This window comes from Nuphar pumila, chromosome 6 (genome assembly GCF_984573655.1).
Source record: "Nuphar pumila chromosome 6, dmNupPumi1.hap1.1, whole genome shotgun sequence".
NCBI lineage: Eukaryota > Viridiplantae > Streptophyta > Magnoliopsida > Nymphaeales > Nymphaeaceae > Nuphar > Nuphar pumila.
In genome coordinates this window covers 22,057,291-22,085,261 of record NC_143254.1, presented here as the reverse complement: position 1 = coordinate 22,085,261, position 27,971 = coordinate 22,057,291, and the positions used below count along the sequence as shown (strand labels likewise).

The following is a 27,971-nucleotide window of genomic DNA, read 5'->3' as shown; positions in this document are numbered from 1 at the left end:
GTTTCTGATCTCTACAGTTTCCATTTACTATATTAATGCCAAGTAAACGAATCATGTACGATGCAATCATACAGAAACACCAAGGTTAATGTGGTTCAGTCAAATATAACCTACGTCCACGATGAAATCTCACTCAATCAACGTTAGGAGATTGTGATTCTATTATTTATTGATGAGTTACGTCATGGGCAAGGTTTTCAACAACCTTCTTGCCATTGTGGGACTTTACAAGTTTATAAAATAATCTCTCAATCTCCACAGGTTTCTATAATTGTTTTAAAGTTTATTTCTTATGTGGAGAAAACTTGCTGGTCAAGTCTTTTTCAGAAGCAATTTGATCAAGTCTATAACTCTCCTTATCAGCAGGACATTCATTAAGAAACCTCCCTTGATCCTTTGAGTTGGCCCCCAAAGGACCTGATCCAACTAGATCTCTAATAGCCTCCCTCAAATTCATCGAGATGGCCATTACGTTGAACTTGCTTATCAAGAATTTGAATCACTAAGCTGCAAGAGGCTTGGTGAGAGTATCTGCAATCTGATCCTTTGTTGAAATATATTTAATGCACTGCTGATTCTTTGCCAACTTATCCCCAATAAAATGTATATCTATTTCAATGTGCTTGGTCTTGTTATGTTGAATTGGATTAGCAGTGAGATATGTTGCTCTTAAATAATCACACCATAAAATGGGAGTAGCCTTATTTTCAACCCTGAGTTCAGGGCATAGATATTGTAACCACATAAGCTATGCAGTGGCATTTGCTATAGCATTATATTCAGCTGTTCTTGACATGGACACAATGGCTTGCTTTCTAGCATTTCAAGAAACTAAATTGTCACAAAAAAAGGTTGCTTCCTATCGTATGGGCATCCTGCCTAGTCTGCATCTGAATAAGCTTATAGAAATACATTGGAGGATGGATTAAAAAGCATATTATGATTAATTGTTCTCCTAAGATAGTATAAAATAGGCTTCAATGTTGCCCAGGCATATTCTAAATTGACACATCTTGTTCACAGCTAAAGAAATATCTATCTAGTCATAGTGGCATATTACAAACCACCAAAAATGTTGTGGTACTTAGTGGGATAATCAAACTGATAACCATCGTTGGTAGACAAAGTTGATCCTAAAGCCATTGCCGTGGACACTGATTTTGCTCCCACCATGTCAACCTTCTTCAGAAGATCATATATATACTTTGTCTTACACAGAAGTAAGCCTTGATATGTTCTGATGACTTCAATTATCAAGAAATAATAAAGATCACTAAGATCTTTAAGTGCAAACTCAGACTTGAGCCTCGAGAAAAAAATATGATCAACAAAATTACTAGTAACAATGATATCGTCCATATATATCAAGACTTATAGAACTATATCTTTATTTTTATAAATGAATAAAGTTGTATCAGTTTTGGAACCAATGAATAAAGTAGTATCGTGGGCAAGGTTTTCATTAGCCTTCTCCTAGGCTTTGGAACTCTACATGTTTACAAAATAATCTCTCAATCTCCACAGGTTTGCATAATTGTTGTGGGGTTTCTTTCTTATCTGGATCTAACTTGCTGGTCAAGTCTTTTCCATGAGCAATTTAATCAAGTCTAGAACTCTTCCTAACTGAAAAAAAGTTCATTAGGAAACGTCCCTTGATCCTTTGAGCTGGGCTCCACGTACAGGACCCGATCCAACTAGATCTCTAACACCAAGATCCTGCTAAATAGCAGAAATCCTTTGATAGAGATACCCTGACCACCTCCCACATAGTCCAATCAAACGTACAACGGATTCTTGGACAAACAGAAAACGTCATGAAGAAACTTGATGTACAATCTTTTACAGTCTGTTGTTTGAGAAGGGGGTCTATCAAGCTTTTGCTGGATCACAATCTTGCCAATAGTTGGGGAATTGGCTTCAAACCTAGAATTTAGAGATGGGTATCAACATCTATGGTTTGAATTGTGGGTCACATGGGATGAGATACACTCACATTTTCCCTGGGTCACCATCACCACATGCATCAAAATGCACTAAATGCAAGCATGCAACCTAACATTATTGTGCTATTGAAGTTGTTGGATGCTTTACTAAATGAAGTGCCTCTTTTTTGGAATTTTTTAAAGAAAGCAAAATAGTAACTTTGGAAAATGTGTAGCTGGAACCCTTTTCACATTGGGACACCCCAGTCAAACTTTTGGTTGAAGAAACGTCTCGCCCCTTTCTTTGAGAAAAAAATATGTGCAGAATAATTAGACTTTGTTGGACAAGACTTTTTGACTAATTTAGAAGGAACTGTAAACCATGGTTTTCAGTAAAAGACAAGCAAGCCTCACTTCTCATCAAGAAATGGCAAGTGCTATATTATGTTAGTGGACCTGAGCCTGAGCCCAGTCAAGCAAGCAATTGAACAAACTAACTGGTCCGATTGCTGGACCATCCTTGGTTGGTGTGATCATTACGGAGAATGATTATTCTGCCTTTTTTTTTTCGTTAAGTCACCGTTAAAGCCCTACAAGAATCATACTTTTAGGTGTTTTTTGCTCCATCTTAATCGTTAGATGTATTTATCATTATTTACTCGATAGAAAACATGTATTTGATTAAGATTTTTTATGATCGGATGTGTATTTTAAAAAAAAATAAAAAAAATCAATGACTGATGTTGTACTAAAATTTTATAATAAAATATTCACACTTTTTAGATCAAATCAATTTAAAAGAAAACCTTTTTCTTAATAAATCAAGCATAAAACATCTGAAACTATGATTTTTAGTGAGTCCTAACAATAACCTAACAAAAAAGGGGACAGAATCATCCGCGATCTCATCATTAATTAGGTCCATTAAATAAATTTATTGGGTTATATTGCTCTCTTTCCACTCGACCCATTGACAACACTACTAGCACCATCACAGGGGAGGAATTGGACTAGCCAAGTTTTGAGCTTAATTTTAAAATGACTGATTGATTAATTAATGTTATAAATGAGCCAAACAAACCAAACATGAGTTATTCAACTTTAGCTTAATCCATCTGGAGCTCAAACCGACTTGTTTCTGAGAAAAAATACATTATTTCAGAGCTAGAAGTAGCAGGACTTGAACTCTAGACCTATTAAGTGAAATTCAAGCTGGCTCATGTACGAGAAAATACATAGCCTCAAAGCTAGAAGCAATAGGTTTTAATTCTAAACTTATTGCTTGCAAATTAAACACTTCAACTATTTACTCTACACTACGTTACATGATATAAAATAAATCTAAATTATTTTTATTACAACTTGATGAGCCTATGCAAGCTGAGCCGACCCAAATACCTTTTATTGATGTTCGGCTTGCCGAGCCTATTTTATGAGTTCAAAATGAGCACTTTATGATCCAAGCACAAGCTCATTTTTCAGACCTATTGATTAACTCCACAAACTCATCTCATGCTTAACTGTGGCCAATCTAAATCTCTCTTAAGCTACACCTGACTACTGGTTAGTTCTTTTCAAACATTTGGGGCACTTCATGTTCCTTCTACGTACTGAATAATGAGCCTTTGGAACATTCCCTCGTAAATCTAGGGATAGACAATATCCCACCACCTTTATTTATATATATAGACTCTTTTTAAATTTATATACTCTTTTTTAAATAATGTGGACATACAATAGTTCAAAGTAGAATCATAAGGACCCATAGGTTACTTGGTCAACTTAATTATAACTTATTTAGATAGGACCAAGAATAGGTTAGATCAGATTGAACATAACCAATCCTAGCATTTGGATTTTTGTGTAGCATTTAGATTTGATGTGGATGTGTTATTACTCAGCATCCAGTTGATCGTGTACTTATTGGATCTAAATTTACATTTAAATTTTATGTGCTTTAATTTCTTTTCTTTAAAATGAAAACTACCACATTTATGGACTTTGGATCTATATAGTAGAATCTTACAAACCCTGTCGATCAAATTTTAGTGTGCAAAGAATCCAACCTTATCCCACACTATTGACATTTACACCAAGCTTGCCTATCAGTAAGGTCGGGAAAAGGACCAAGCAGCTAATTCCTTGGCGTGAAGCTTTTGTTTGGGTTCGGAAAATGGACTTGGCAATTGTGTAAAAGTTACCTTGTTATATCATTGAGGTAAGCATGAATACAAGGTGTTCTACTTGCTGATACTAGCATTCAATTGATTAAAATGATCAAAACACTTTTAAAAAATAATGACAATTATGAAAAAAATGAAATGCCTAGTCAAAATATCATCTTTAGAATTCAAATTAAAAATATTAAAATAGATTTTATTAATTTTTTAAAAAATAACGATAAAAAAATAATTTGCTCTTAAAGTTAATTGCACGTGAAAATTTTATGTGTTGACACCTAAAATTTTATGGGTTCTTCGAACCAACTTCAATCATTGGTCCCCAACATCATGTCATGCCATGATTTGTCAAAAATCGGGTTGTGCTCACATTCTTAAAGTTTCAAGGTGTGAACCTTTTATACTTCATCATTCGTCAGGAATACAAAGTATTTTAAAAAAAAACAGAAGTCTTGTATGGTCCCAAATCCATACCCAAATATTTTTAAAAGGATATTTTAAATCTTTCATTTAATAAAATGCATTCTAAAAAATATTTGTAATGGTTTTTTGGTGTCTTTGAGTCTTTTAATAAATTGGGCTTTTACCATACATTAACCCACAAAATAACATCAACCACTTTCAACCAAAAGTAGAGATTTCTAGCTCTTTGACGAGCTAAAAAATCACTTCAATTTGATACGAAGTAAAAAGTTATAACCAAAATATGTATTTAGATTTCAAAATAACTTGTTTGAAAAGTATGGCCTACTTTGAGGGCACCCACCTGGATCAGTGCTAGTGGCTCACATTGGCGCCAACCTAGGTCAATGCCAGTGGATCCCTAACGAGGTTTTGTCTGACAAAAATCCTATGTGTACCCCTCATATGCCTTGTTTTTCACACATCTTGAGCTTGGATGAGCTCCTCTACTTGAATGATTGAATTTTTGTAAAAAAAAATGAGAGTCTAGCTTTTTTTCTTCCTTTCCTTTGCGTCGGAGAATAGCTCCACCAAGGTAATGTTTGAGTCTTTCTCTCTTAGGTTGGGTAGCCTTAAGTAGTTTCCTAAGTAACTTTCTTAGATTTGATTTCTCACTTGGTTGGTCATAAATCCTGAGAAAATATAATAGTGGCTATATATTCCATAAAATAGTTTGTTTATCCCTTTCTTCTTTTCTTAAAGTAGTTTTCTTATTGGAAATGCCCTTCCCGCATACACAAAAGTTAACTTAGACTTTTTTTTTGTTTTTTTTTTCAAATTATTCAAACAAGTCAGCTCAAACTCAGCTCGTCTCATGGTAAACTTAACTCCAAGCTAATCGCTGAATCTAACCCCTGAGCCTAAACGAGCCAAGTAAGGAGGGGGGGGGGGGGGGGGCAGGAGGGACTCATCAGTCATTTTTCTCATTGGGAACCTACGTCACAAAGACACATGGATACATGAGGGCACAAATTTTTTAAACCTCTTAATCAATAAAAAACTATTTTTTTGGTATTTTAATATTAAAAAATTGTATATTTTATTAAAATAAAACCTTAAACGTTAAAATATAATATAATGTTGACATATTGTCTGTACATATCGGTGTTGATGTGCAACGCGAGCCCGTGTAGGGCTAAAAAGGTCTCAATGAAGTCGGTCCTGACCTGATCCTGACCACCTAGACCTGAGCCCAATGGGACCCGGCCGCACCTGACCCGTACCTATCAAGAGTTGAGTCAGGCCTTAATGGACATCGTATCGGGCCAGGCCGAGCCGGCCTAGTGCCTACCCTCTACTGCAAATAGCAAATGCAGCCCGAGTTGCTTTCAAAAAATTACGAAACCTTGAAAATTATGATATTTTGAACTTAACGACGAGTCTTTTAGGAGCTTATATTTTTTAACCTATTGCAATAAAATCATTTTTTTATGACGAAGTTTCCGGCCAAAGCAGGTAATCTCGGGGCGGGGTCATCGACACCCAAGCTCTTACGAAGCCCACCAATGAAAGGCACCTGTACACCCGGTGGGAGTCGAACCTGGGATGAAGGGATCAGCACCTTCTCCCCAAGCTCCCTAAAATCATGACACATTTAAATATTTTTTTTATATCTGTGACATTGGATTATATATTAGCTAATCCATCTTGTTTAAGTGGATTTGAAACTAGTCTTGAGTGTGGACCAAGTATTTCAATCTTTAATTCTTTCCAATAAAAAAAAATATTTCAAGCTTTAAGAAGCTTCCAAACTTTTAAGGGATAGTTGAGCAAACATGTGATGATCATGGGCTAAGCTTTGTTGGTATGCTAGGCTTAGCCTTGGCTTTTTGCATCCAGGAAAGAGACAGCTTCATGCTCTGGTCCAGCCCATCACAATGTGGGTTCTTTCAGCCCAAATCCAGCTATAGTGGTGCCAGCCAGGATGATAATAACACATAATGAAGGCTACTGCCAACCATGTGCTGGGTTCCGGCTGGGCCACCTTCTTTGAAGTGAACATGAAACCACAAAATTGTTTTTTTTTTGTTTTTTCCGAGTAACGGAAAAAGATGCCCCGGCCAGCCGGGGAAGGATTCGACGGCATGTGCCTACAGGGACCTCAATAATAAAGCCATAAATATCGGCGACATTTTAAAGATATCGTGAAACCATATTCGTAGACACTGAGTGAAATTTTTTTAAATCTTTGTTGTTTTCAATATATCGGAATCTTATCTTTGTACAGTTGTTATTTATAGAATTTAATTTGAAAAAATAAAACAATTTAGCATGTTTTTTATGTTATCAAAAATTTTTGACAGTTTTCAAGAAAGCGAAGGTTCTTGATTTATCACAAGATTTTTCCTTGCTGAGAAAATACGGATAATGAGATTTGTGACCATGGAGCCAATCACGAGTAGGGGTGTCAATGGGTCGGGTTTACCTGAAGCAAATCCTATAGAATCCAGGTATGGTCATGATAAAATAATAAGACCTGGGTCCAAACCCAAAAGTCTGATTAAGACATGGATCTGAGTATAGTTTATGAAATTTTATACCAGACCTAGACCCAGACCCAACCCAAGTTTCAATTAAGACCCACAAATTTTCAATGTAAAAATGGTAAAAAAATATGGTTTTACTGGGTATGGTCCGGGTTTGGTACATGTAGTTTTTATTGGGTTTGAGACCCAATTAAAACCAGATCTAAACCTGATCCATATTCAAAAATCGGGTCCAAACCAAACCCGTTGACACCCCTAATCACCAGCCCAAGATTGCGAGGGAAGGGTCCAACATAGAGGTCCGTCTGGGTCCCAAACATGGCCGGTATCTAGGCAGAGCCGGACCTGTAAAGAGGCCAATGAGGCTTGGACCTCAGGGCCCCTGGGCCCAAAAAAATTTTAGGGGCCCATTTTTAAGGCTCGATCTCCCCTATTTTTATTTAATATAATATAAATATTTGAAATATTATATTTGTTTAATGTGAATGCAAATTTTATTGTTATTTTGATTCTTTAAAAAAAATCAAAGGCGCTGCCTCCGAACTCCTACTATTAATAGGGGGCCCATTTTTTCCCTCCGCCTCCGGCCCCATAAAACACAGGTACGGCTATGTATCCAGCCCTACCAAGCAAAAACCAACTACTTCCCCCATTCCCTATCTCAGACATGCACATCAATTGAGTTAAGGGACCGACAGGCCGAGCCCACAAGACCCACCAAAGTGGGGTCCAAATCCTGGCCTTTCCGGTTCGGGTCGTCATTATGAACAACCAAATGGCAGCCTCGTAATTTCCAGCTAGCATCTGCGTGGGACCCCCGCAGGCAGGTGGGGCTCCAGCTATTTCGAAAGGTCGCAAGTGCGAAGGCACGCACGCCTGGTTCTGTCGGCACACGTGCCGAGGGAGTGCAAAGAGAGAGGCAGAAACAGCCAAGCTCTGTGGCCTCATTCCTCGCTCACCGCGTGTCCGTACGAACATCCACCACACGCTTCCCTTTTCTTTCTTCTTTTGTTTTTTTTTTCTGTTTTTTTCCTTGTGAATTGTGATTGCATTTGATGCGGCAAAATTTTCGAAAAATTAAATAAACAAAAAACTCTTTTTTTATGTACTATCCATTGCACATTTGAACTTGCAACTTCAAAAAAAAGTAATAAAATAATAACAATTTTGTTTAAACAATTTTAGAACTAGTTCATTGTGATTGACAGAATAAGTTTTAATCATAAGATGCAAACGGATCAATTCCGGATCAGCTAAACACATAGAAAAGTCCAATCTAAATAAGGTGGAAACAGTAAAAAATCATAAAAGTTCCATACTGAATCCGGTCTGTTTGCATCCCTATTGCATGGGAAGAATGCAACAGTAGAGAGCTGCACTATATTAATTGAAATTAATAGAACAATAAATATGTTTTGCATGAAAAAGGGTTCTAACATCATCTAATAATTCTGAACATCACTGAGGGCCGATCCCCAACATGCTTAGAGGGAAAAGATTGATTAATATGATTTAGTTTTGGCTGGTTACTTTTGATTGGAAAATATCATGTCCGAATATTAGGGATGCCAAAGGGTCAGATTCGGATCACGTTTGAATGGAAAAAGATAATACCAAATCAGATCTGATCTAATCGGATTCGGAGTCGAATTAATTCATATCTTAGTCCCAGTAGCTTAAAACCCGGGGTTTTGAGTTTTGGTGGGATTCGGATTGTAATCGGATTCAGGTTGGGTTTCAATGCAAAACTCAATACCTAACCTGAATCCAATTTCTAATTGGATTCGGACTAATCAGATTCAGATCAGATACCAAGTAACATCCAACCCGTTGACATCCCTACCCAATATGCTTAAATTAGCTTAGGGTTGCAAACGGGTCGGATTCAAGACGGGGCTTTTGCAAATTTTGGCTGTCTCGGATCCAATCTGATCCGACTCCCCAATGTATTCTCTGGTCCAAAAGGCAGAACCATTAGCATCCCTAGATTAGCTCCTTGCATTGTAATTTTTAGATCTGCACTTTGGGTTAATTATATTTTTAGATCATGTTTACTGTATTTTGGAGATTAGAACTCCACCATTTTCAGTGGGGTACACCAAGAACAATTGAATGAATGGATCGCACTTTGTTTGGTACCTGTAAAAAGTAACCCCATTTGGCATACCCCTAGTCTAGGTTTTGCTAGAGGTCTATGAGAGGATGTGTCTTTATTTGGTTTGGGACTTTGAGGACACTTTATTTTATTTTATTATTGTTGGTTAACTTGCAGTCCCTTGAGAGTTTAGATGAATAAGGCAGAAGAATGGATATCACTTTCAATAAATAGAAGTGTTGGATCAATCAATGAAAAAGACTAATATGTTTGGTATTTGATAAAATTGCATGGGTCAATCCTCCTAAAAAATATGCAACAGCTGTCCTGGTTACGACTTCACCCCCAGTCCAAGTCCCACCTACCGAGTCCGATCTAATAGGATCCAACATAATCTAATCCGGGTTTACATTTATCTGAAGTCAAATGAGATCAGACAAAACCAAATCCAAATCTGACTAACTTAAAATCCTATATTTACATATTACCGAATTCGGATTCGGGTCAGATATCGGATTACATCTTATCCTATGACATCCCTTTGATGCCATATATAAATTGAAGGTTAAAAGGCGTTTATGATGGTTTCAAATTTGCAATGCTGGCTTAGCTTGTCAGTCTGGAGCAGTGGGTTAGCGTCACCTTGTGTTGGGACGTTGTATGTTCGAATCCCAATGGTATGGTTGTATAACTGATAGGGGGGCTCTGCCTAAATTCTGCTTTGCAGTAGTAAGTTGAATACCTGTCGACACCTATAAGTGAAGAGAAAAGTAACCAGCCAAAACTAAATCATATTAATCAATTTTTCTCATCTAGGAAAGTTGGGGATCGGCATTCAGTGAGATTCAGAATTATTAGATGATGTTAGAACCCTTTTTTCATGCAAAGCATATTTATTGTTCTATTAATTGAATGGACGTCCCCAAATTTCTCTGTCGAAAAAAAAAATTTATTCTGCTGTGCAGTAATAAGTTGAATACCTGACGCACCTATAAGTGAAGAGAAACTGCATGAGTGCTGCCACGTTTGCAATGTCCTGACATTCTGAAACCATGCCACATCTTTCTCTACACCTGGCAAAACATAATTTATGGCCTTGATACCAACGTGACTCTATATCATGCAATTATTTTTCACGTTGTTCAACTTGAGTACGTGTGAAGGACCATTAATTCTATTATGTACAGCGTAAATGCAACCAATCATCGACAAACTTTAGTACACATCTTTTATTTTATAAGTGGGATGAAAATGGTCAAAATGGAAAAATTTTCCTCCATCAACTAAATCCCCAGTACGATAAAACCACTTTTGAGCGTAAAATTCACTCCTCCATCAAAACTTACCATAAAGAAATCATGTGCCCCTTCTTTTTCAAGATTGAGCATTCTGTCCTTCTAAGAAAAACTCTAAACCCTAAGTGGAATTATATGGGGCATGACCCAATTAGACCACAGTTTAGATCCAATTATAAACTTATAACATGTTCCAAATAAATTGGGTTAAACTCCATGATATTTTCATGCGACTTATTCTATTTAGATAATCAATCGTTATTAAATACGACCTACTTTTCTCCGTTTAACCAATCTTGAAACTGGCGTTAGTAGAGTTTTAACCAATCTCGAATTGGGTCTTTAAAACGTATTCCAGGACGGAAAACCGCAGAGTATGCAAAGGCCGCATCAACATAACCAAAACGGATTCAGGACCTCAGATTTTATATATCCAAACCAAACCAACTTGATCTTTCAAGGTGTTTGTTTCATGTCCTTTCTTATGAAAGCGGCTATCTTTCATAGGAAACAGAGTCACTTTCCTACACATGGTAAATCAAACATGACCATGGGAAATACAGAGCGGATGCGTATAATAAACGAGAGAAAACGGTTTTTCTATCAAAATGAGTTCATTCGTCGTTTTCAAAGCAAAGAGGCTTTTCCTTCGGTGGGGATCAGTCCATCGAGTGGAGAATGTAACAAACAGTCCGGAAGACAACCTCTAGGAGTTCCCAGTCATTCATTTTAAGGTGCAGGGGTATTCTAGTCTTCATAACTCTAGTAATATTTGTAATTTGTATCCTTTTTCCCGCCGTTTTAGTAATTCCTGAAAAAGAAAAAGAAAAAAGAAAAAAATCATTCCTTTTCAGACGCGCCATCCTCTTCACTCTCTCTCTCTCTCTCTCGAGTCTCTATGGCGTCGATGGCATCGTCTCTCTGGTTCGCCCTCCTCTTCCTCCCCACGCTCTCTCCGATCTCTGCGCTCTCTTCATCAGTAAGGCTTAAACCAACCACCGTCGTGGTGGAGAAGAGGACCAACTACATTGTCCGAGTCCAGCACGACCTCAAGCCCTCCGTCTTCCCCACCCACCGACACTGGTACGAGTCCACCCTCGAGAGTCTCCGCGGCACCGCCTCGCCGGATTCCACCAGGAGCAGCATCACCACCGTCCACGTCTACTCGACCGTCTTCCACGGCTTCTCCGCGACGCTCACGCCGACGGAGGCACATGCCCTCGAGTCCCTCCCGGGCGTCCTCGCCGTCCTCCCGGACCGGGTGCGCCACCTCCACACCACCCGCTCCCCTCATTTCCTCGGCCTCAAGATCCGAGATGAGTCCGGCCTGCTCGCCGAGTCCAACTTCGGCTCCGACCTCGTCATCGCCGTGCTCGACACCGGGATCTCGCCCGAGAGCCCGAGCTTCAGCGACCGCGGGCTCGGTCCCGTACCGCCGCGGTGGCGCGGCCGCTGCGAGACTGGCCGCTGGTTTCCCGCCTCCGCCTGCAACCGCAAGATCGTCGGCGCGCGCTTCTTCTGCGGCGGGTACGAGGCGATGGCCGGGGCGATGAACCAGACGGCGGAGTTCCGGTCGCCGCGCGACTCCGACGGGCACGGCACTCACACAGCCTCGATCGCGGCCGGACGCTACGTCTTTGAGGCGAGCATGCTCGGCTATGCCCGGGGCGTTGCTGCCGGGATGGCGCCCAAGGCGAGGATCGCAGCGTACAAGGTCTGCTGGACGTCGGGATGCTTCGACTCGGATATCCTCGCGGCCTTCGATCAGGCCGTCACCGACGGCGTCGACGTCATCTCGCTTTCCGTCGGCGGCGGCGTCGTGCCTTACTACCTCGACGCGATCGCGATCGGAGCCTTCGGCGCGGTGGAGCGGGGCGTCTTCGTCTCAGCCTCCGCCGGGAACGAGGGACCCGGCGAGATGACGGTGACGAACGTCTCCCCCTGGATCACCACCGTCGGAGCTGGCACCATGGACAGATCGTTCCCGGCCAACATCCGCCTCGGTAACGGCCGGATAATCCCCGGGGTCAGCCTCTACGCCGGCCCCGGCCTCCCCGTCGGGCGCTTCCTCCCCCTCGTCTACGCGGGAAACGCTCCGGTTTCCGACGACGGGAGCGACGGCTACTCGTCCTCGCTCTGCATGGAAGGATCCCTAAACCCTAGCGCGGTGCGGGGGAAGATCGTGCTCTGCGACAGAGGGAGCAACCCCAGGGTCCAGAAGGGCGCGGTGGTGGGGCGCGCCGGCGGGCTCGGGATGATCCTCGCAAACGGAGCGTCGGATGGAGAGGGTCTGGTCGCGGACAGCCACGTGATTCCGGCGACTGCGATCGGCGCCACCGCTGGAGAGTACATCCGGGAGTACATCAACACGGTCAGAAACCCGACGGCGACGATCGTATTCCGCGGGACGCAGCTCGGCGTCCGCCCGGCTCCTGTGGTGGCGTCGTTCTCGGCCCGGGGCCCGAACCCGGAGACGCCCGAGATCCTGAAGCCGGACGTGATCGCGCCGGGGCTGAACATCCTGGCGGCCTGGCCGGACGACGTCGGCCCCTCCGGCGTGGCGTCGGACCACCGCCGGACCCGGTTCAACATCCTCTCTGGTACCTCCATGGCATGCCCCCACGTCTCGGGTCTCGCCGCCCTGTTGAAGGGCGCGCATCCGAGTTGGAGCCCCGCCGCCATCCGGTCCGCTCTGATGACCACGGCCTACGTCCGAGACAGCCGAAACGAGACGATGCTCGACGAGGCCACCGGCAACGCCTCCACGGTGCTCGGATTCGGTGCCGGACACGTGGACCCACAGAGAGCCATGGATCCGGGGCTCGTCTACGATCTGACGGTCGACGACTACGTCTCGTTTCTCTGCAGCTCCAACTACAGCGATAAGAGCGTTCTGACCGTCGCGAGGCGCTCCGAGAGCTGCGGGACCCACAGGAGGCTGGACTGTCCGGGGGACCTCAACTACCCGTCCATCTCGGCCGTGTTCCAGATGGACGGCTCCGGGATGCTGGTGAAGCGGATCATGCGCACCGTGACGAACGTCGCGGCCGGTGGCCGGGCTGTGTACTCGGCGACGGTGCAGCCTCCCAGGGGGAGTACGGTTCGGGTCGAACCAGAGACGCTCGTGTTCGGGCGAACCGGCGAGACAGCGAGGTTCAAGGTGACGGTCGGCGTCTCGGAGATCAGGATGTCTCCGGGGAGCTCGAGGGTGGAGCCGGGAATGTTGACGTGGTCGGACGGGAGACACGTCGTCGTCAGCCACATCGTGGTGACGTGGCAGGCCCCATACTGAGGCGGTAGCGGTACGGCACGAGTGGCGTTTTGTGTAATTAGAAATAAGTATCAGGAGTAAAGAAGTTTGGTTCGACCTCGTCGAGCGGGGGAGTTGCTGCTACTTATTAACTTGTTTTCTGCTTTACATCACCGTCATGTGTAAATTGTAAAAAGATAGGACGAGTGAGAGAGTGTGTGTGGTTTTACTGTTTTACTGAAAATGCTCTAAAAATCCTGTTTTTGTTTATGGAATTCCGGTAAAGATCTGGATTTTGTATGTGAAAGATGTGGGGTTTTTGCTTTCGGGATTTGGGGATCTGATCGTTTTCTATTTTTGTTTTTCTGCCGTCTCTGTTAGGTGACTATGTTTGGAGGGTGACGACCGGCGTGTGGGTGGTGATTTGGACCGTCGATGTTGACGGGGTCAGAGCGATGTCGGAATATCGGGCCCGGGTTGTTTTTGGATTTTAATGGCACTTTGCATCCGGCTGTTGGTTTTGAGGAATCAACGGCCCAGACGGTCGGAGTGGTGGCGAATCGAGGGATTGATGGGTGGTGAGTATGGGGAGCGGTGGTAAAGAGTCACGGGGGTGGGGGGTCTGGCATCGTCTTCTTGTTCAGATGCCCGAGTTGGGATTTCGGAGGCTTTAGAATCTATTAATGTGGTCATTGTTGTGTTGAGAGAGAGAGAGAGAGAGAGTTTCTTTTGGATGGATAGTGTAAATGAAAAAGAAACGTTGGTGTCATCTGATGTGAGTAGTTAAGAGTTGAAGGAAATGTTTTACAGGAAAAGAAACAGTTTCTAAGGTAAATGGGACTAAGCTCAGGGGAAGTAGGGGAAGAGAGAAACTTGTTTTCGTAAGTTAGGTCTCTGGGTTATACTAACCATCACTTCTTTTAAGGCTTTAAATTTATGAAATTAACAAGGTGGCAAGTTCTAATTCAGGATTGATTGTATCTTTAGGTATGGTGTTAGATAGTAATGGGTAGGTGCTAAATGAAATATGCTAAAAGAAACTTACAAATGTGATTTATGTACTTTGATTTTATAGGGATCAGCTCTTGAAGTATTCTATTCGGACACGTGAGTGGGGTTTTTATATCACCGGTTCAAAATCTTTGTAAAATTTTAAGGCTCTAAATATTATTTTTTTCATAAAAAATACATGAACCAGGTGTGGATTTCTTGTAAATCCATAATGCCCAACACATTTATGAGATCGGAACTGAAAAAAAATTACCCAAAAAATCTGAAAAACCCATTGAGCACATTTCATTTAGCAAGTACCTATTTCTAAGTATTAAAGCTGTTAACCATCTCCCTTGTCAATTTGGTTAGGATTCGCTTAATCGCGGCCACTTAAATTGTAGCATTGGATTGATGGTAAAGGGATTGAGGAGAGGCATCAATGCTTAGAAAATGTGCAATTGATAAGGATTAATTGAATGTGGTGTTGGTTGTGTGGCAATAAGAACATGCAGTGAACGAGATACTGTCCCCGATAAAAACAATAGTTTTTTTTTTCTTTTTACATTGAAAAATCAGGGATCTTAATCGGAACTTGGGTTGGACTCATGTCTGGTATGAAATTTCACAAACCGTACCCAGATCCATGTGCTAATGGGACCTTTTGGGTCTGACCCAGTTTCTAATCGGACCTCTTCTTTTTATCTCCAAACCCTGAGCCCATATAAGGTTTGGCATGGGTTGGGTCCGGGTCAAACCCGACCCATTGACACCCCTACATAAAATGCTATAAAAGCGTCAAAGAAACCATACGGTCATTCCCATAAAAAATATACTCGCATGCCACCATCATCTTGCGCCTATTCATCCTCTCGATGCATGTGGGGTGCACCTTAAATTAGGGGTACAAATTGATTGGACATGGTCAGATATTCAAAACGACTAGAACATATTATTTTCAGATTTGGATCCTTCAAATAAGATCGGAGTGCACAATTGGATCAGATTTGGAATTACTTTACTTAATCGCATTAATTTTGGTTTGAGATGGATGTTTAAAGCCTGATATAATTCGGATTTGGATCAAATTCCAAATTGATTGCAATGTTTACATGTAAAGAGCTTGCTTTTAATCTTTGCTTTACTGGATCCAGTATTACCACATACATCTCGGATCTGGGCATAAACCTACTTCATTGAATATGATTCTTGATCTAGACTCGGATTTGAATCTACTATTTGTATTTCAAATTAAGATTTGGATCTAGTATGATCCGACTGGTTTGCACCCCTACCGTAAATCTAACAACTTCCCATAACCGAATACCGCAGGACAATCGGGAAGGGTTACCCTTCGTTTTAGCAGTTGGCTAAGGACATGTATAAATTCTCAACCGGGTCTGGAAATCCAAAGATTAAAAAAAAAAACCATTCCGCATTTATACTGGTTGAACGCAGTGACTCCTCTTGCACAACTGGTGCGGCAGCTATCATCACCAATATTGATTATCTTTAGATGTTATCATGAGTTGGAGGCAAATTAAGTATCCACTCGATTTGTTGTGTATCAATACAACAAATCTAGTCAAAATATGTCAACCACCCATTTGCCCTTTTGCTCACTAAATCCTTATAAGATCCATGTATGGTTTTCTTATAGCCGACAAGATACCATTCGGGTCCGGGCCTTGTACCCGTGCCTCAAAACAGATCCGGGTTAGGACTCACTTGGGTCCGAACCAGATGGAACCCATTGACACCCCTAACTTTCTGCAAATGAAATAGGCACGCTAGAGTGGAGGGAGAAGAAAATGTCTCAAAACCTATAATACTATTCAAGATGCAAATTCTTTAGATGGTAAACTAACAAGAATCAAGAGACTTGAAATGACATCTTAAATCGAATTATGAAAAATATATATAATTTGAGTTTAAACTCCCCAATTTATAGACTCTTCCAAGACTTAAAAGACTAAAATACCATTCCAACAAAACTCAATCCCTATAACGTTACTTGAATGCCCAATATATTCACATACAAGACCTCATGATCATCCTATTAGGCACCCCTCGAGCCATGGGTCCGGTTCAAATACAAATATATCTCTAAATTTGGGTCGTTTCTTTGGCTCATTGATCAATTAGCCATTTAGAAAAAAATTCAGATGCAATGTGATGGCACACTTTTAGTGTGTCGCTGCACCTGATCACTCTTTATCTTGGGAATAGGGCCTGTCAGTTTGCTGTGATGGAGGGCCATCAAGTGAAGTGCCACACTAAAATGCCATCACAATGCACCTGATCCTCCCTCACCATTTAGCCTGTATAAATAGCTTTTGGTTTGATACCAATAATGGGAATGGCTTCAATGCAAGGATCTATGTGTGTTATCAACGGGGGCTTCACTTGTCTGGCAGGAGAAGTTAATGCACGTCACCTTGTGTTGAGACGTTGCAAGTTCGAACCCCAAATGGTATAGTTGTATAACTGGTAGGGGTCTGCCTAACCCCAGCTCTCTGGCGAAAAAAAGAATTTATGTGTTAATGATTTAAAATTTGCTGATGTTACAGCCAGTTTCCCTCTCTAACAAATTTAAAATTTTGAGTGTTTCGTCCAGTAGGGAAAATGTGAAGCTAAAAGGATGAAACATTTGGTTACTTTAGCCTACTCTTACCACCCACGATTAGGGGGTGTACGCGTGTCAAGTACAATAGAAAAATGCAGAAAAATAAAATAAAATGGGAGGGCCACTAGAATATGTTAAGTGAAAATATATGAACTAAAGTATGAAACGAGATTTGTATAGTTTTTTTTTCTTAAATTTCACCTTATTCTAGATATTTGGTTTTATAGAAACTGACTCTTAGATCATTGGATTATGATGCATAAAAAGAATCTTTTATGACTTGAAAATCAACAGCTCAAAGGCTAGCTACATATGTAAATATTCTAGTGTCATAAACTCATTTTTTTTTATATCAAAAGTACATGATCCAACAGCGGATTCTGATTATATGGACAATGCCAAATACATCTTCAGGGTTGGATTTGTGAAAAAAAATATGTTCACATATTTCTAGTTAACATTTTAAGTTGGATTCAAATGTTATTAATAACTAGGTTCTTTACTTAAACTTTTAAGTGTTTTAAAACTAAAAAAAATTACAATTTGAACATGAAAATGCATTTACATTACCAAAGAAGTATATTTTTGTATAACAGAAACAAGCCTATCATTTTCTACTCGACCAAAAGAAAATCTCTCTATATATATATTATATAGAGAGAGAGATGAGTAGGTGCGAAATTGATACATGCTAAATGGGTTCTTCTGCCTTTTCAGTATTTTTTTTTTTGCAGTTTCGACCCCATAAATGTGTTGGGCATGGTTTATTTACGAGGAATCCATACCTGAATCATGTGTTTCGATGTGAAAATCATATTTGGATCCTCAAAAATTTATAAAGATTTTGAACCATTGATTTTTTAAATCTTATAAAAAACCACCCATATGTCGGAATCGAACACTTCATGAGCCGATCCTTAAAAAATCAAGTACATAAATGTATGGTAAGAATTTAAAAATAAAATAAAAAAAGCTCTGAAAAACTCATTTAGCATGGGTAGGTGCAAAATTGATACATATTAAATGAGTTTTTCTGTTCTTTCAGTATTTTTTTGCAGTTCTTACCCCCATAAATGTGTTGGGCATGATCGATTTAATTAAAACCCAAACCTTGGATGATGTGTTTTCGTTGGAAAAAATGATATTTGGAGCCTAGAAAATTTACAAAGAAACGGCAAAAGCTATACTTTCGAAAGCGTATTTGTTATGATAATATTTGGACAAAACCCCGATACGTTCACAATATCGCCGATATCTGTGGCATATTCACTCGACGAAAAGAAACTCTTCCCTCACCATAAAATTCAAAATCTCTCTCTCTCTCTCTCTCTCTCTCTTTCTGGGTATCGAATGGAGAAGGAGAGGAAGGAAAAGATGGCAAAGGCGGGTCTAGGGCAAAGCCCCCCTCATGATGTCGCCCAACTCATCGAGCAACTCCATCACCATTGCCTCGCCCCCGATCGATCCTTCGTCTCCAGATCCGCCTACTACGATCTCCAATTGGTAACCATCATCAGCGCCACCACCATGATTGCATTTGTGGTGTTTTTTTGACGAATTTTGGTGTTTTTTCTTTGAATTTTTTGGTGGTAGGCGAGAGAGGAGATGTCAAGGGAGAGATTCCGCTACTTGGAAGCCATGGTACTCCTGAGAAACTCTGGAATTTCTAGGGCTGTTCCTCTCTTTAGGGGGTCTGTTTGTGATTCATTTTAGGGTTTTTCTTGTTGGGTTCTTTTTTTTTCTGTTATGATTGGTAAAGTGTTTTTGAATGGTGGGATTTCCTCTCTGAATGATTGGTTATGGGGTCTTTGAATGGTGGGAGTTCCTCTCTGCAGGCGGTCTACTGCGAGGCGATCTCGATGGTGGAGGAGTATCAGCAGGCGGTGTCCGTCGCCAGTCTCGGGGGGATTAGGGACGTCCAGGGTCTCTACTCTCAGCTGGGGTTGAAGGCCTCTCCTCAGGTTTAAACCCATTATCAGTCATCGACCATCACAGTTGTCGCCATTGTTGTAATTGTTCGAGGCACGATCACAATTACCATCGTGACGAGTATCTTCATTTCTTTAATTGAATTAGATGTCATTGGCGTTCAATTCGGCATCTAATCCATAAGTGCAATGAAATAAATTCTAATAATTGTTGTTAGCGTTGTCGTCATCACGATCATCATCACCTTCATGCTTTTTCTGGTGCTTTTGTGGTATAGAGGGGCGTATTGTTGGTTTGGAGTTGCTCGTGGCGCTAATTTTGTGACAATCTTGGGGTCCCCAGGTTGTAATTTCGCAGTTTTCTTTGTCCACCAGTATGTAATTCATAAATTTGAGCTATTGAGAGGGGCATTGAAATTGGAATTGTCCAAATCACTAAATGACAGTCCTAAGTTGATTGGGGACTATAATTATCAGTTTTCAGGTTCACCAATTTAAAATCATAAAATGATGACGAATGCCCTCTTTGCTATCTGTTTTCCAACAAAGGTGCAATCCCTGTTGACTTGAATTCTTTGCTTTGGTTTGATTCATGCTGATTCTTCCCCCAATTAACGCAGAGATCTTGGTGGAAACTAGTTATTTAGGTTTTTAACGGACTGCTTCAACTATAACCCCAGCCCTATTGATTGGTCTGAGCAAGATACAACTTATTTGAAATTAATTGAGAACAATATGGAAATGAGAATTTGAACTCGTGTCCTCATAAAATTGAAGTATTCTCAAGAATGAGTTTCATATGGTTTTTGTTTTCTTTCTGCTTTTGTTTGCACTTTGGATTGGTGTGCGCTTTTTTGTTTGTTATTTTTCATGATAATTGTGTTGAAATTTAATGAAAGCAAATTAGTACCATTTGCTTCTTTGTTTGTTATTTTTGTGTGACAATTCTATTGAAATGTAGCAAATGCATATTGGTATCTATTTGCTGCTCAAATTAATTGTTGTCTGCTCATTCTACTTCATAGACTTGCATGTTCCTTATATATAGCCACCTGTTCTGATAGTGAGCCATGGGGAAATCTGCATTTACCAAAGAACCGTTTGCGGGTCTTGTTTGTTTTGAAGGTTTATGAGTCTCTTGAACATCAACTCATTGTCTCTGAGGCATCCCAACGGCTGAGACTTCCCCTGTTGTCTAAAGATGGAGAGGTTCGTGAGGAGGAAATTGAGAAATGGAGCATAATGTCTAGGAGTTCTCTTGACAGCAGCACGAGTTCTACAAATGCTCTTGCAAACAGCAGCATGGGTGGGGCTACCACAACTGCTATTCCTCCTAGTTTTTCAGACAACATCGAAGATAGGATTGGTGGTGTTCCAAATTGTTTTCTTGGAATTACTCCTAGTTATCTACAAAAATCTCAGCTTCATCTCCCCCACAATACTGCGGTATGTTTCCGCAGGTCTTGCAATATCATCAATGAAAACTTTACTTTCCATATGATGGACATGATCCCATATAACTATATAAAGTTGTAATGTAGAATAGTATTACAAGGGTGGTTATGCTTGAGGTTTAAGTATGCCAAATGTGGGCACATTTCTGCCAGCATGTCCATTATTATGATACTCTCTATTGTGGTGAAATTTCTACCAGCATTTTTAGTGTTATAATACTTTCTTTTGCCTTCAGCTTTGCTATTTCTCATCAAAAGAATTTATAACTTTTTGCATAAAACTCTCGTCATAATTTTTATCTTCTTTATAAGTCTTGATATTTTAACATATTTTCTAATTAAACTGGCACATATGCAGTCATGGTTGCATGCATATGACATGTCTAAATGGCAGTAAAGAGAGGTTGTTTCTAATCTACTGGAGAGATACAAGACACACTGAACTCAGGTTGTCAAATTTGACATCTGATTCAACTGAATATGGGTATTTCTTGTCGGATAGAGCATTGTTTTTTTTTATTTTAACTCTTCAGTTTTCTCCACATAAGATTGGTGTTCCAGGAAGAAGGATTTTCTTGTTCTATAGATAGTTAGAGGCATTGGTTAGCTTTTAAATTAGAACGATTTTGCAACTGTGAATGCAGTATTTAGCTGAACACCTAAATATGGAATAATAGTAACCATTCACTCAATTTTATTTTGTTTGTTTTCATCAGCTTGTCATTATTACCATCGTAATCCCGCCTCTTCATCTACATTGGGGTCAGCAAGGGACTTAGTAATTACAATTTAATGAACAAATTTTATTAGAAAATTGTTGATTTCTTTGGAAATTTGCAGCCACAGCAAACACTGTTTGTATCTTATGTGGTGATTGCTTTTTACAGGACACTGCAGAGTACCAAATATCAGTGGTTCAGGAGATAGAGGCACGCCTGATTGCCAAATGTGACAAAGTTTCAGATGCTTTTGCTATGGAAGAAATTGGTACTTCTCATTATGCTAATTGCTAAATGAGGCTCACAAAATGTTGCCATGTTATGCAATAATGTATTTGTTCCATGATGCAGACTGTGTGTCAGTTGATCAGTTTCAAAGTGCTCGGCTTCCTGAAAGGTTTGCTTTTTGTATTATTCTTGATATTTTAGTACATCTGCCTGTTGAAAGTTGAATCTTTTAATTGAATTCTTACAATAATAAATATTCTCACTTTTTTCTGCGTGGCCAACCATTTTTGGAATCAAATGGTAATTTTTACTTCAAAAAAACATATTTTCTTTGCTTAACCTGTTACAAATGGCCATTCAATTTCATGTGACTAGAGAACATATTTCCCTAGTTTTAGAATATTCAGTGGCATAGAACATATTTGCCTAGCTTAGTCTTAGAATATTCCTGGAGGTTCTTGGTTTTCAGTACAAAATGGACTATTGTACTTAATTTGAAATTTCCAACTCTAGTTCATTTTTTCTGGATTTATTGGTCCAATGCTGGCATCATATTTAAGGTGACAAAAGTTATTTTCTCTATCTCATTATGTTTGTGTAGGGTAAAGTTCATCATTGAGGAGATTGAAAAGGAAGAGGCAGATTTACGTGATGACCTGCAATCCGCAGATAGGCAATTTGCTGAGTATTATAATGTGATTGAAATCCTTAAATCATTGATTAGTTTTTTGTTTCTGTTATTACAAGTATCTCTTGGGAACTGGGAAGTTTCGCCATTATGATGCTAACTGTTCTGCTATTTGTCTCTTAGGTCCTAGAGCAAATACTTGCGGTGCTTCTTAGGCTTGTCAAAGATTTGAAGCTGCAGAAACAGCACCAATATGTAAGTTTGCTATTTCACTGTGGCTGCATTCTAGTAGCACATCAAATGAAAGAGATACTATATGGTGATAAGAAAGTGGTCTGTCTCAAGCAATCTACTGTTTAGTCAGAATCATCCTTTTCCTTCTTTGCTTTACATCTTTTATCATTACTTTCCCATTGTTTTTCACATTTTGTAGGATGAGTTAAAGAAAACATGGCTCTGCAAGAGGTGTGAAACAATGAATGCTAAATTGAGGTTTGTTCTTGTAGACATGTGTTTGCTCCTTACTGATTTCATCTTCAGTGGGATCCACTTCTTGCAGTCTTGATGCTTTATCAATTTGAGTGCTGATCTTTTATGTCATTCTAGTGTTGAGATGTCTATTGAAACAATGTAACTTTCTTGCACTAGTCAGGCTTTGGGTTGCCATCTATTGGATTTGAACCATGATTCCTTGGTGAAGATAGTGCAACTCTAACTGGTCCAGCTATCTTATTTGACCTTGATGAACTCATTTTATGGGTGGTCGTGTGTGTGTATGTATGTATATATATATATATATATATATATAGAGAGAGAGAGAGAGAGAGAGAGAGAGAGAGAAGGGGGACTATCCAACCAAAGGAAGGTACAAAATGTCAAAACCAGTTTGGAAATTTTATTTTAGAAGCGATTTTTGGCAAAACTGAACGTACGGATACAACCTCCATGGTCAAAATCCTAAGAAGCAGCTCTTGTAGCAATTTTTTTCCGATGTATACATAAGATTTTATGATGTGCTAAAAATCAACGGTTTGAAATTTTTGAAGTTTTTTAGATCATAAAAGTTCAATCTGTACATAAAAAAAAATTTGCAATAAGAGTTAGTTGGGTTTTTATTATGAAGATCACAAATGTATGGTCAGATTTGCCAAAAAATATCTTTAAATATGATTTTTAAAAGTGGTTTGGGTAAAATATCCTTAAAAGAAGGCTTTTTTTTAAATTCAATGTTACTTTTTGAGGTAAAAAAGGTAACTTTGATAGCTTCATAAAGTTACTTCTTTAGAAAAGGTGTTTGACTTTTCAATTTCCTCCAAGTTCAAAAGGCCTATAATGCCCAAAAATGTAACCTTGCATTTTTCAAAAATGTTATTATTTTAAGGGTGTTTTAGTAATTTTTGTAAGGTTGAATCCATTTAATGTTAAACACAACTAGTTTAATGTTAGATTATGTACATGAATGAATTATCATGGTTGCATGCATGTTACTTTTCTTTTTACAATTTTGACATTATACTTGTTTTTAAATGCTATGGGAATTCCTTATTCTGCTTGAGGCATGTGCCTTGGATCTCCATTTAAAACTTAGACTTTTGATGTCCAAACTTTGACTAACTTGTCTCTAATCCTACTCTCCAAAATTAGTGTATTGCTCTAGTTTTTGTTTTTTCTAATGGCTGATCTTCTTTCCCTGTAGAGTCCTGGAGCATCTTCTCTTGCGTGACACATACACTCAAGATTCAATACCAGCTCTTCATAAAATTAGGTGCTTAGCTTTCAAATATTTGGTTAATTTGCTCAAATTTAAACTTGCCTTAATCCATTTCACCTCCTTGTTCGCAGAAAGTATCTTCTTGAAGCTACAGAGGAAGCTTCTATTGCATACAATAAAGCGGTATGATAGTTCATGGTTTAAGGAGGTTTTCTCAGTATAACATGCTCTACCATCCTTCAAAATCAATCTGTCTGAGCCATTAAAAGCCTGAGTATTTTATTGGACATAAGCAGTCAAGCCTTATTATAGGTCTCCTATGCTTGACCAGGCTTAGTCATGGCCAGATCGCACAGCTTGAATGAATCGACTCCTTTAGTTCATGATGAGTTAAGCCTAACAATGGAACTGTTCACATGCATGTGTCCACTGTCCATCTCTTTGTATCACATACATACATGTGAACTCACTGCATAATGTATGTGAATATAATGTGGCCAAGCAAAAGTGTTTTTTCCTTTTTATCTCCTTTGACAATTGTTTATTTTTTATTATTTCTCAGTCTTATTGTAGCTACTTTGATATGTGTGAATACTTACACCAGGTAACAAGACTTCGTGAATATCAAGGGGTTGATCCTTATTTTGATACAATTGCAAGACAATACCATGATATTGTAAAGGCAAGTCTCCCTTCCCACCATTCTTTTTGTTGTCTTATCGAGCTTGCAGCTGATTTTACTGTATTATTGCAGAAGTTGGAAGGAATGCAGTGGACCATTCGTCAAGTAGAAATGGACCTGAAACGTTCATCGGATCATCCAGCGATATAGTTCTTCTAGCTGGTATGTTTAGCATGCTAAGGCTCCTGATCTTTCCATTTGCTTATTGATTTTTTATGTTGAAGAATAATTAGTTAACTTACACTTGATTTCTAGGGGAATACCTTTGGTCGTGTTCTATGTCAGGGCACATGGCAGGAATGTTCAGGGAAATTTTTGGATCATCCAAAAATATGTCTTCTATTTTAATATGGTTTCTTCCATTTGGTTGTACAATATTATAGATCCATTAAATAATTGAAAAGATTTTATCTTTGTTTTCTTTTCATGAGAATTTTACATGTGTGTGTGTGGAAGTGCAAAGGCCAAGTACCCTTTGTAAATAATTCTTAATTTTATCATATATTTAAAACGGCATTACTAAAATTAAGGTTACTTTGGTAATTAACCGTCTTTTTTATGGTGCTCCAAGACGATGGCCGTACTAATTTCCATTAATAAACTCTATCTATTTGATGACCGTCAGGCTTGAACGGAAATTCCAGACATATGTAACTTTAATTAGTAGCAGAGTGAGGAACTTAGAGCTTGTAAATATGAAAAATTGATATCCCGGATTACTCAGCACTCAGGTGACTCAAGCTAAGCATGCACACAACGATTGCTTTTGTTGGCTTTGCTCTTGTTGTCATCATGATAATGGATGGCATCTTACCAGACTCTCTCTCTCTCTCTCTCTCTCTCTCTCTCTCTCTCTCTCTCTCTGCCCATATATATAGTAGGTGATAGCCGCCTGGTGAACCTTATTTTGGCGGACGTATACGCCATTCTCCGCATCAACATCCCTGATCTGCAACACCATCTGCCTCCAGGGACCATTCATGATCCTGGGTGATGCTCGTCGCCTAACTGTATTTGCTTCTTGTTTCTTTCTTCCTTTTCTCCTTGCATCTCTTCTTTTCTTTTTTTCCCTTTTTTGGGGCTCCTTGGCATGTCTTGGGCCCGTGTTTGGTTTCCCGGTAGGTTCAATGTTGGTTGAACCTGTTTTCGTTTCGTAATGTTGATGGTTATAGTTCGGCTCTCTCTCTCTCTCTCTCTCTCTGCCCATATATATAGTAGGTGATAGCCGCCTGTCACTTTTCTGGCTTTTTGGGCTTTTTCCATGTTTTCCTTAAATATGGCTGGAGATGTATTATTCTACATGCTTGATTTTATAGGAATTGACTCTTGTACGATTCAATTCCGACAAGCAGATAGGTTTTTAAAAATCAGTGATTTAAAATTTTCATGAATATTTGAAGCTTAAAAAATCATGTTTTTATCAATAAATCATGATCCAAGCATTGTTTCCTAGCAAATCAATCATACTGAACACATTTGCGGTTTGTAATGTGGGTTCTCTTTAAGGTGGTCCTTCACAGAGCTGGCAACCCAACCAACAGAAGCTTGTTGATGCCCTAAGTGTGTCATGTCCCCACAGTTATGTTGTTCATTAATGGTCCTTATGCTGTTGATACCCAAATCATGAGCTTGGCTGATGTTGAGAGTGTGGGCACGGTGCAGATCCAAGTTGTGGGTCTGCCTAAGAGCCAATTCATGGCTCGCCATCAATGGAACTCAGAATTTTCAAAAAGTTGGCAGCAAGTTGTGCTGCAGTCATTACGGTTTTAGACTAAAAAAGCCTTTCACATTCCATAATGGCAATGATATTAGTTTCATGGATGCAAATCAACTAGTGCTGCTCAGCTCTTCAGATGGTTAGATGTTGGCTGCAAGTTGAAGTGCAGTCCCAAGGGTTTTTAACTTTCCACACTTTCATTTCAAACATGTGTGTGAACAGTGGAATAATATGCATGATCTCCAAAGCATATAAAAGATACAAACGACCAGTTAGCAAATATTGTGATTCCATCTTTATCACACTTTTGGATGGATCACACTTTTGGATGGAAATTTCATAACCTGTACATGCATGCCACATCAACAAAAACAATACAAAGATTTATGCATTGATGTTGTTCTCAAGAATAAGACCCAATTGGTGATAGTAAAGTGCAACTGCAAAATCTGATTTCACCATCACCTGCCCCACAATTTCACCATCAGCTACTCCAACCACATACATATTTTAGGGATTAATGTGCAGATTCCTCTATGAAACAATCATACATTCTATTAAACTTTGTTGGGTGAGCCATGAAACCTCCTATCCAGAATCAATACATTTGGGATACACAACCATTAAGGATATACATATTTGCACATTAACCAGGAATGCACATAATATGATGAAGCCCATGTCACAAATTAAAGTCTTCTCTAACTATACATTCATGAAATGCAGAAGTCCAAACTTGGACAAACTAAATGTCTGAAATATATTTAAGAGCCTACAATTTCAAATGTCTTTTATAACAAAATTCACCCTCATGTAACCTCCCTACAAGCAACATGTTGAAGTGCCGACCATGCCCACCCTAAAAGCAGCATATTGAAGTGCTCACCATAACTTGTTGCATAAATTGAAAAATCAGCACTAATTGGAAAAATATTCATACTCAATTTAAAAATGAAATACAACTTATACATGAATTGAAAGAGCATCAAATGACTAAGAAAAACCAAATATACATGAATTGAAAATTTTTAAGGGTGTCACAAAAAGGGTAATGGAGTACTTGCACAATAATAAGACCATGCTAGTGACTGCCACTTAGCAATCCTTGATTTGGTTCTTATTGATTGTTTGTTATAATCACTATGAATAGAACACAATACAATTCATTAACATAGTAAATTAGTGCAAAAGAAAATGATAGCAAAATTCAAATAGTTATACATAAGCTAATATAGTATATTACCCATGTGTTTTATGTGAGGATAATTTTTTTATCATGACCGGTACCCTTACAATGTTTCCATCACTGTCACTGATATCAGCGATATTTTGAAAATGTCGTGAGAAATACCAATATTTTAAGGTAGCCAAATTAAAGGTAATATCTCATGATATTTTTTGGAAATTTTCCTATTTTTTAGTTTGCATTTCTTATTTTTTTGTTTCTTTTATATTTTAAAACCTTTAAAATATGTTTCTTTATATTTTTGGAAGAAAAATAATGCAAAACTTGTTATATTTTTAAACTTCTGAGATATTCCTGGGATTTATCAACTTTTGAAAATCTTTGAGAAATACCCTCACCGAGAAATTACCTT

At 39.4% G+C, this 27,971-nt stretch overlaps 2 protein-coding genes across 2 annotated transcripts; both read left to right on the top strand.

Annotated features, from left to right (window-relative positions):
- Positions 1-11,336: 11,336 nt before the first annotated feature.
- On the top strand, positions 11,337-13,997 carry LOC149834298 (subtilisin-like protease SBT1.5). The gene has a single exon (XM_090010059.1). The coding sequence runs from the start codon at positions 11,339-11,341 to the stop codon at positions 13,730-13,732; it is 2,394 nt and encodes a 797-aa protein (XP_089866185.1). The 5' UTR covers positions 11,337-11,338; the 3' UTR covers positions 13,733-13,997.
- Positions 13,998-18,659: 4,662 nt separating this feature from the next.
- On the top strand, positions 18,660-25,068 carry AUG4 (HAUS augmin-like complex subunit). The gene is made up of 14 exons (XM_090010058.1): positions 18,660-18,809; positions 18,900-18,947; positions 19,142-19,267; positions 20,360-20,680; positions 21,576-21,675; positions 21,759-21,804; positions 22,237-22,330; positions 22,447-22,518; positions 22,697-22,755; positions 23,960-24,028; positions 24,106-24,157; positions 24,579-24,656; positions 24,729-24,818; positions 24,912-25,068. Exons 1-13 carry the CDS (start codon positions 18,681-18,683, stop codon positions 24,804-24,806), a joined length of 1,272 nt encoding a protein of 423 aa, XP_089866184.1. The 5' UTR covers positions 18,660-18,680; the 3' UTR covers positions 24,807-24,818; positions 24,912-25,068.
- Positions 25,069-27,971: the final 2,903 nt, after the last annotated feature.

Coding starts and splice junctions, on each gene's coding strand:
- LOC149834298 (XM_090010059.1), top strand. CDS start 11,339: ATGGCGTCGATGGCATCGTCTCTCTGGTTCGCCCTCCTCTTCCTCCCC.
- AUG4 (XM_090010058.1), top strand. CDS start 18,681: ATGGCAAAGGCGGGTCTAGGGCAAAGCCCCCCTCATGATGTCGCCCAA. Junction 18,810..18,899: donor CCTACTACGATCTCCAATTG/GTAACCATCATC, acceptor TTTTGGTGGTAG/GCGAGAGAGGAGATGTCAAG. Junction 21,676..21,758: donor TTTTGCTATGGAAGAAATTG/GTACTTCTCATT, acceptor TCCATGATGCAG/ACTGTGTGTCAGTTGATCAG.